Source organism: Haliotis rufescens, unplaced genomic scaffold (genome assembly GCF_023055435.1).
Source record: "Haliotis rufescens isolate VD_foot unplaced genomic scaffold, xgHalRufe1.0.p SCAF_1, whole genome shotgun sequence".
Classification (NCBI taxonomy): domain Eukaryota; kingdom Metazoa; phylum Mollusca; class Gastropoda; order Lepetellida; family Haliotidae; genus Haliotis; species Haliotis rufescens.
Window position 1 is genome coordinate 64,506,472 of NW_025963779.1, and position 10,034 is coordinate 64,516,505.

The window sequence follows — 10,034 nt, forward strand, 5'->3', positions numbered from 1 at the left end:
ATGAAAGTAGTTATCGAACCTTACAGGTTTGCAGTGGCAATGGAACCTGTGAGATGTGATTCCCAGCTGTAAATATATTAACAAGAAAGTATAAATTTAAATATCTATTTCCCAATACAAAAATCCTTGAAAATAATGTCCAAAATATCTTCTGAAGTTATCTTCCCACTGATTTTCCCAAGTTCCCGAGCTGCCTTTCGAAGCTGGTGAGCAGAAAGAACAACATCTGTGTCCTGCTCCAGATTGAGGTAGGATTCAAGATGGCTGACACACTGAGTGAGATGGTGACGATGGCGGGCGTTGGTCAGACTTGGGTTGCCAGACAGAGGATTCCCACATCTGAGAAAAAACATCTCTTTGCATCACAATCTTAGAAACTACTTTAGCTAACATTATGAACTTAATCATTGGTCTTATTACAGTTTTACCTGATGCAGTGTCTCAAACATGTGCCTGTTCATCATGTCAAGAAATTTTGATGGAGGGACAAATTGAAAATTAGACCAAATGTTGCTGTTCTTTGTTTAAAAGAGAGCCTGGGAACTAAGAATTATACATTTGTTTGCTTAGACAGCACATAATAGCGAAAGATCGGTTCATCTGAATGGAATGAGACGAGAATTGGTCTCAATACACGGTTACCGTGATGCAACACAAACACTCTAGACAACTAGGACGACTCCACAGCTGCAAGCGACATTGCTTATTCTCTGTTTTGTGAACGAGATATTCATGAACGGGAAAATAAGAACAAAACAGTAACTTCACAATCGGTGGCATGTTTCAATGAAAAAGCCTGGTTTTCTTTTTCAACAACAAATATAACCTACTTTGTTATACCTAAAAATGCAGGGATATGTCCCAGATTTCAAACTCAGTGAGTTGATTAGCAATTTATAAACATAAATAGCTTTATTGACAAATCATACGAATTCTCCCTATCCCTGAACTGGAGCACTGAGCTAAGATCTTACACTATGGTATGCAAAGACACCCACCGAGCTAAGATCTTACACTATTGAATGCACAGACACCACTGAGCTAAGATCTTACTCTATGGTATGCACAGACACCCACCTAGCTAAGATCTTACACTATTGAATGCACAGACACCCACTGAGCTAAGATCTTACTCTGTGGTATGCACAGACACCCACTGAGCTAAGATCTTACACTATTGAATGCACAGACACCCACTGAGCTAAGATCCTACACTATGGAATGCACAGACACCCACTGAGCTAAGATCTTCCACTATGGAATGCACAGACACCCACTGAGCTAAGATCCTACACTATGGAATGCACAGACACCCACTGAGCTAAGATCTTACACTATGGAATGCACAGACACCCACTGAACTAAGGTCTTACACTATGGAATGCACAGACACCCACTGAGCTAAGATCTTCCACTATGGAATGCACAGACACCCACTGAGCTAAGATCTTACACTATTGAATGCACAGACACCCACTGAGCTGAGATCTTACTCTATGGAATGCACAGACACCCACTGAGCTTAGATCTTACACTATGGAATGCACAGACACCCACTGAGCTAAGATCTTCCACTATGGAATGCACAGACACCCACTGAGCTGAGATCTTACTCTATGGAATGCACAGACATCCACTGAGCTTAGATCTTACACTATGGAATGCACAGACACCCACTGAGCTAAGATCTTACTCTATGGTATGCACAGACACCCACCTAGCTAAGATCTTACTCTATGGAATGCACAGACACCCACTGAGCTAAGATCTTACACTATGGAATGCACAGACACCCACTGAGCTAAGATCTTACTCTGTGGTATGCACAGACACCCACTGAGCTAAGATCTTACTCTATGGTATGCACAGACACCCACCTAGCTAAGATCTTACTCTGTGGTATGCACAGACACCCACTGATTTATGATTTGCTCCTGTTCCCAGGGTAATGAACGAAAAGTATGTCAGCAGCATCAATATAAAATAATATAAAAAAACTTACGCAAGTTTTACCCTCTCTGCAAGCAGGTTTATAAAGTTTTTCATTCCTGCCCCCGTCGTACAGGACAGAGCTGCTGTGGGAACATCCCCTGCAGGACAGGGTGGGTTCCAGGAGGGCAGCAGATCACACTTGTTGACCACCAGCACTGTGTGTCTGTCCTCACTCTGCTGTACAGCATCTTCAGCAACCGCCATCTGTCTCCCTGCTTCACGGTCTTCTTGCTTAGTTCTGTCAGTCACTCCAAGGTCATGCAAATGGTCACTTACAAATTTGTCCACTTCAAAATTTGTGTGATCCAAAGAAAATGTTGTCGCATCCACAAGAATTATTTTGATATCTGCTTGCTTCGCCCTGAAAAGATAAGGACATAGTTATTCTAACAGCTTTGCCAATAGGCAGCCTTGCCGTTCCAAAGTCCTTAATTTCACCCGACATATAATCTTTCTCATTAGTTTCCATGGAAACGAAAAAAACAAATTTCAAAATGTCTTTTCCAGAACTTCTGTAGAAAGCATTAACAGCATTCCCCCGCAACCCAAAGAGAAGATAAATATGAAGTATTTTGCCTCAGGGTCCTTCACGGGAGACAAGCACTATGTATTGGGAATGTCCCAGAAACCCCAAAGGGGAGACAAGCATAAGGAATAAAAGGAGGAAGCATAAAAAACTCTCCCCATCTAAATTTGTATCGTCGTGTTATGGTTTTCTCATTACGTGTGTAATAATGATCCCAATACACTAAACTTAAGTCTTTCCTTTGAGAAAAATTATTTCTGTTAACACTTGCATGATTAAATGACCATGTCTTGCTAATCTTATGGCAATAATGCTTCGCTGAGCGAGACGAGTAGATGTATTGTTGCATGGGTCGAAAAAAGGTGAGGCTCGAAAACGTGTGACGTGGGGATATATGAAATCATACAGGGATTTATCCTGGATTCCAAACTAAGTGTCCCTGGCAGGCAATTTCGGAAAATAAATAGTTATTTTGCTCAAATTGGTCAGTGAAATACATGTTGCCTGTACAAATCCATAACATTAGTTACTACTATATAACATGAACTGAACAATTTATAATAAATTGTATATTTATATACTTATCCTATCTTACACTATGCATTTCTTTGTTCTTCTTCGATTCTGTGTGGAAACCTGCTTGAACAGCGTTTCCTGCCTCTAAAAGAAATTCACACGAACACATCCAACATCACCAATGTCACCACCCAAACAAATGAGTCACACACTGTAATGCTGTGCATAGTGATCTACGCGACCTGATCATGTGATTTCCCCTGCAACATCAGTCTCTTTCAACAGAGCTAACAGGCTTAGGGTTGAATATCTGTCTCTGAGCAGGTCTAGATAAACCCCTGTCATATGTCCGAAATATTGCAGTTCAAGCAGGGATACGGTTACTGAGGAAAGAAGGGACTCTTTTTGTGATCCCAAGTTAACATACAAGTGTTTGCTATGGACGCTGTATATGTTTACACTTTATCACCTATAAAAATTCGAAATGTAAACCTTTTGAGGGTTTAGTGGGACTCGAGTCCAGTTTAAAAGACTTGAGTACTTGACCAAGGGAGATAACTCTAATTTGATCAACTTTCAATAAGTTAATAGAAACATGTCTTTATGTAACATGAGTAATTAATTAAATCAAATAAAAGAGTCAATAGCTTTTCTTTTAGTTATTTTTCAAAAGAATACACTTATTTACAACCATTTCATAAGAATATGTCCTGGTTTAAAAAAGTACTCTATTTCTTGTTTAAAAGGGATGTTTTACGAAAATATTAAACTGTCGCAAGCAGTGGACCCATACAATCTAAATTAGCGTCGTAACGTTAATCATTATTAATTCAATATTTTCATAAGATATTAATAACTGGACATCACTTTATTGAGTAGTAACATTGTGTTACTGTATCTCATTCTAATTATCTCTTCAAATGTCGGGAAAACTATAAATTTACAAGCCTTGTAATCTTTCAATGTTTTGTTTTCAATTAAGAAAAAAGTAAATACTGACTTGTGAATTTGTGATAACATTGAAAATGTTACTTTTAACTTATTATCTATATTTTGTGATTTATTGACAATTTCCTTCGGCGCTGGCATCAAATGATCTTACTTATCATATAAGGTATACCTAAGAAGCCAGCCCGCCAAATTCCAGCCAATCACCAATCACAACATACATCACGTGAGCAATATTGGCATGTAAACAAGTAAAGCCCTGCACTCTCATATGCAGAAGCAATCATACATATTAATACACTCATTAAAAATAGCTGAGAAAGTCTTACCTCTCTACTGCTCGTCGTACCCCCTCCTTCTCCACAGCATCCCCTGTCTCTCGAAGCCCCGCAGTGTCACTCAGGAGCACCGGGTACCCGCCGATGTTGAGAGCCGTCTCGACCACGTCCCGCGTTGTGCCAGCAATTGGGGAGACAATGGCAGCCGGTCGCTGACCTGTAGTTACAAAATAAAAAATTAAGAAAAAACAAGCAAATGAATAACATGTACAAATGTAGGGTTTTATCATTGATCTAAAAAGCAGACACACATGAAAGTTTTGTTTCTTAAGGGGTCAAGCTAAGAACTCATTCTCAGGTAATGATGGTATAAATGCATTAACCCAGAGTTCGGGGGCATCATAGGTCCCATATAACCTTTCTTGTTGTTAAAGCAACATTAAATACGAATCAAGTGGTTACAATATGGCTGATTTTATTATATAATGGCTAGTGTTATCAATATGATAAACCAATCAGATAAACTTGGTATAATGAACATTCCTAAAATGCTAAAATAGGCTTTTCCCAATATATCTGTATTTTTATAGACAAACATGGCTGGAAGTAATTTGGCACTGGTGATAAATTGAGCAATTCACCCAAACAGGACAATATAAGGTAAAGAGATTATTACTATTGTGTTTTACCTTACCATAAATATAAGGTGAGGTGAGATGAAATGGGGTTTAATCGCGGCCAAGATTATTGCGCTTATATAGCGACGTGCATGCACATGTGCGTTCGGTGGCTGCTTGTACTAGTTCGGACTGATGCCGATTTATAGTGCTAGCACACTGAGATACCATGCCGCAGTTTAACATGAATACCCTACAGAGACACAGTATACTGACTCTGAGCCGACCAGTCCTTGTTTTAGCCCCTTAATGACGAGCGCCAGACAGGGTAACAACAAGTACCATCTTTTAACGTCTTTTGGTATGACTTGGCCGGGGATCAAACCCTGGACCGTCCGCTCTACCACTAGACCACGCAGGCAGTCATAAATATAAGGAACATAATAATACGTAAAATAGTTTTTTCAATATGGCTGCCAGGAAATGGAACCTATCTGACAAACTGGGAAGTCATCATTGGTCAGAAGAGGTATGTGAAGTTTCAACTTCAGTGGTCCAGTGATTTCCGAGGAGAAGGTGTCTACAGTGTGAAAAAGTTAATTTGAAGAGAATTTAGGAGCATGTCCTTGAGTGACAGACAAACAAGCCATGACTAGAGGTTCACTTGGCTTGACAAGAGCAATTATATCCACAATTGATATACTTACTAAGTACATTCAGCAGGCTGCTCTTGCCTACATTTGGTTCTCCAATGATCGCAACACGTACACCAGATCGTAACCGTTCCCCTCTACGGTTGTCATGGAGATGGCTTTTCATTTCGCCGACCATCACTTTTACCTCTGATCTTGCTGAAAATAACACACCAATAACATCTGACAGATCTTTTAATCCTTATTTTCCATGTGGGGGATTCCAGGTTAGACTAAGTCCCCAGAAACCCATGCTGGTTGTAATGGTGACTTAATGGATGGCAGACTCAGTGTCGTGGTTGATACCATGCCAGGGTCCCGTTCCACAAAGCGATCTTAGCGCTAAGACGATCGTAACTCCCATACTTTAACATGGGCTTATGACAATCCCAGTGCTAAGACCGCTTTGTGGAACAGGGTTCAGGTTGATAGGTGTGAATCATTGCTCATAATACATCTATCAGTGGACTGTCTGTTCAAGACTGGATTATTTACAGGCAGTATCATATTGCAAGATTATAAAACAATAAAGAAACAATCCAAACAAACTTAATTCTCAAAAAAGAAAATCGTTATTTTTTTTATGGAAATCAATCATGAATAAGATTAAAATTGCAACCCACAAAATAATTAATTAGAACATTTGCAATAAGACTTACCATGATGTAAAACGCCATCTTCAATATTCTCGTCTTCACTGAAGTCTATATATGCCTCCACATTGGCAAGACACTGAAACGTTATTGAAACTTGTATGAAGTATTTGTGTACAGCTAATAGCAGGTTCACAGCCCAAACAGCATTGTATATGTGAATAGCTGTATGTGATTCTGATTCATACAAAAATATTAAGTGGGAATGGATCACGGAAATCACTTTGACTTTTCACTGACATGGATACTTTTGTCGCACGATATTCTGAAAAGGAGACACAGGCTACCTACCATACAGAGGAAGGCCATGCCTAGAGGAACAACACAAGAGAAGAATGGCTGTGGGTGTGCAGGTGCTTGTGGGCTACTATGATACTACCTTAGAACCAATCACAAAATTCAGTCTCTGACCCTCCTGCTCCTCCTTCTTTTCCCAAGACACTATACCAAAAAATGTAGTTTTTCGACATCCTTCCCCTCTACCAGTAATATATTTTTTACCTTCCTGATCAGGGCTCTGATGGATATTTAAGTACTCAAGCATTGGTTAGATGGACTCCCCGACCAAGGGAGATAACTCACATATTCACTTGTGTTGCAACGTGGGAAAGAACGGTATAGTTTCTTGATGCATTTTGACTGAGTTGATGGTGAGACAAACTGAAAACTGTAGATCGTGCGGCATATTACCGTTGAAATAGACTATTTGAGTCCATCTTTCTCTACTCGTCAGAGCCCTAAGTCCTGATTCACCAGAGAACTACTGAGTCTCTCACCTTGATGATCCTCCTCCTCCAAGCCATGTACATATTGCCCAGGTCGCCCTCCATCTGGCGTAGAGCTTGGCGCCTCTGTGCCTCCGTCTCCGCCGAAATCAGGTCCGACAGACCCTCCACCTCCATCAGGTCCAGCTGACCATTCATATAGGCCCTGTGGACGGGAAAGTCTGAAAGAGGTTAACATCCAATTTTCACAAATAACTACCTAACTAGTTTCTACTAGCTGCAAAGCTGCTGATGCAGGGTTAAGTAACATTCACAAACTCAATCACAAATGAACAAAAGTCACTTGTTGAACTCACAACAAGCTGGGGAAAATATCATAACAGCACAAAGTGTCATAAGAATTCAAATGAATTCTATTTGAATAAATTAGACATACAAATCAGTGATGCTTTGAGATGCTTTGAGATGCTTTGAGATTGGTATAATGATTGTTCCTGTAGCTATGGATCACTGATAGATATAGCGGTGATGATCCAAAATCCCTATAGACGATGATAGTAATTTAGTAATTATTAATTAGTTAGATTATCCTATGTAATGCTGTGACCTGTCTCATAAACCACTCGACAAATGAAGGACACCCACAATTGTTCAAGAGATCTGAATCTTATTTTCAAATTGGCAGCCATAATGAAAAAGCTATTTATGGCCATTCTTACTTAGCCATTCTAGTCTAAAATGTAATGAAATTTGGTATATATATAGTTAGCAATGAGACCCAATATATTCATTCTGTTATTCACAAAATTTTACCTTTGTTTGACCTTCAAAATTTGACCATGCTCTTATATTCTGATAAAATTCACTTCTTCACACTGCTTGTTGCCTGTAGTGATGACATCCCAATCGGATCTGCCACAGCTGTCATATTGCAAAAATGTATAATTCAGCTTTTGCCACTGGAGTATTTCCGTACCTCTTTGTGAACTCTCCAGCTTCAGCATGGCGGAAACCAGGGAGCTCCCCAAGCGCCGTCAGCATCGCTGTCACAACAGCAGCACCGCCGTGCACCTGGAACTCTGCACAGTCCTCACCTGTGAAGCTCCGGGGCCCTGCAACAACAGCATCACTTTAGCACTGTCTACTACCTACAACTGTGAACTTAACCACGTTTACTTCCTAAAACTGTAAACTGTACCACTGTTCTTATTTCTTTTACAGGATTCCTTAGTTACAAAATTAATATTTGTTCTTTCGTTTTGTTAAATATACGATCACATCACATACAAGTAAACTTTTGAAAGGGGTATTTCTAATTTTCAGATTAATTATATACATGTATGGCAAGTTCAGATGCATTTATATATGGTTGAAACATATTTTATTTTGAAATGAAATTCAGAGTAGTAAACAAGCAGAACATTGTTTATATAAATAATAATATCTAATCAGCTCATCTAACGAACATTGCACTGGATAATATTTTCATCGAAGAGTGTGTCAGTTAAATTTAACGTCACATCAACAATATTTCAGCCATATCGTGACGGGTTTTCTTCAAAGAAGTAATCCCAACAATAAGTACCTGGAAACCAGAGCACGAGTCCCTTGTCTATCGCTTCTGTGGATTGTGGATGGTAAATCCTTCGAAGAGCTGCTTTCCGAGGTGGAGGGATTCTTCTCACCATCTGTCGAAGTGATTCTGATGTGGAAGGTCCGGAGACCCTGATAATAGCAACTCCTGCCCTGCCGTGACCGGACGAAAGGGCAAAGATTGTTCCCCGACCATGCAACACTTGGTGGGAGACTCTCCGGCATTGGGTGTGTCCCAGGTGGCAGGCCAGGTGTTTCATCCATGACATCATAGTCAAACTGGGAATAATGCAGCAATGTTTAGACATGGTATCTGCTAGCATCTTTACACATTAAATACAGCTAAATGGGGAAGGCTACTGGTAAAGGGACCACAAGGTCGATCACCGTTCAGGAGGAATCAGCTTAAATGAAGAGTATGTAAAGACATGCATGATTTTTTGGGTATGCTATATGAGTGTTAAAAGACTTAATTGTTATGTATCTACTGTAATAATTATGAAATCTGTCCATTAAAGCCTTTACAATTGAAATTGTTTGGAGGTATCATAAAGATACCACATAGTCAGAAGCACATGTATGCAGCATAAAGCGAGCACAGAGACAATGCAGGGAAAGCAATATTTTACATTCGCTTCATCGGGCGCCTTTCATCATTCCTAACAGATCTGTTTCTTACTGCCCCACACATGCTCTGACAAAACATCTGGTGGAGCTTCATGGGAATCAACATTTGAACATGAATATGTTGACGGCAATGGGACCAGAAAACAGTATCTTTGTGTTTGTATGTTAAGAAATCGCATGTTTGACAACTCAATTATTGTTGATAATGATGACAATTATGTTTTTTTATAATAAACGTTCTTCTAAATATCAAGTACGTATTATGACCAACTGGTCCCTTAAATTAAAAGATGTATTTGTCTCCGTCATCCTTGTCTCTATAAAAAATATACACTTTTGTTGTATAGAAAGCTCCTCTTCAATTAACATTCAAAATAGCACAATTTTTGGATACCAGATATCTGCGGTTTCTGTAAATGATACACGTATGTTGATTCATGTAGTCATCTCTTACGACCATCTTAGGTTGCCAGGGAAGCATATGCCTACCCTTGGAATTCCCACATGTCCGAGTTTGTTATGGGTTAATAAAAGCAAAATGCAATATTTTAACACATCATACTCAAAGAAAGTCGGATCGAAGAGTTTAAGTTGTCATCTTGTAATAGAAACGAACTATCAAATGATAAAACGATGCAATGAGTATGCAGTCGGGGCCTGCCGGGGCTAATACTCACTGTCAACTCAAAGCGCCTTTTTCATTCATCTCTTAAACTGGAGGATATTAACTGATAACTTCTAACGGGAGTCAAATCAAAACATTACAAACCGGAAGCACGTGTACCTTCGCTCGGGAATCCCCTTGAAATTAATGTTACTAAAAATAGCAACACCAGCAATATCGGTATTTAACACGATTGTGAGCCA

At 39.5% G+C, this 10,034-nt stretch overlaps 1 protein-coding gene across 1 annotated transcript; it reads right to left on the reverse strand.

Moving 5' to 3' along the window:
- Window positions 1-89: 89 nt before the first annotated feature.
- LOC124142393 (tRNA modification GTPase GTPBP3, mitochondrial-like) lies at window positions 90-9,953 on the reverse strand. The gene is made up of 9 exons (XM_046510838.2): window positions 9,845-9,953; window positions 8,533-8,819; window positions 7,924-8,059; window positions 6,999-7,152; window positions 6,229-6,301; window positions 5,585-5,728; window positions 4,312-4,477; window positions 2,003-2,353; window positions 90-339 (listed from the first exon to the last, which is right to left on the reverse strand). Exons 2-9 carry the CDS (start codon window positions 8,810-8,812, stop codon window positions 105-107), a joined length of 1,539 nt encoding a protein of 512 aa, XP_046366794.2. The 5' UTR covers window positions 8,813-8,819; window positions 9,845-9,953; the 3' UTR covers window positions 90-104.
- Between the last annotated feature and the right edge of the window lie 81 nt (window positions 9,954-10,034).

Bases quoted from the DNA above. Each gene is read 5' to 3' on its own strand.
- LOC124142393 (XM_046510838.2), bottom strand. From the start codon at position 8,812: ATGATGTCATGGATGAAACACCTGGCCTGCCACCTGGGACACACCCAA. The intron at 8,060-8,532 runs GTACTTATTGTT...CTGTTGTTGCAG, and splicing joins ACTCGTGCTCTGGTTTCCAG to GGCCCCGGAGCTTCACAGGT. The intron at 5,729-6,228 runs GTAAGTCTTATT...TGTTATTTTCAG, and splicing joins AGATGGCGTTTTACATCATG to CAAGATCAGAGGTAAAAGTG.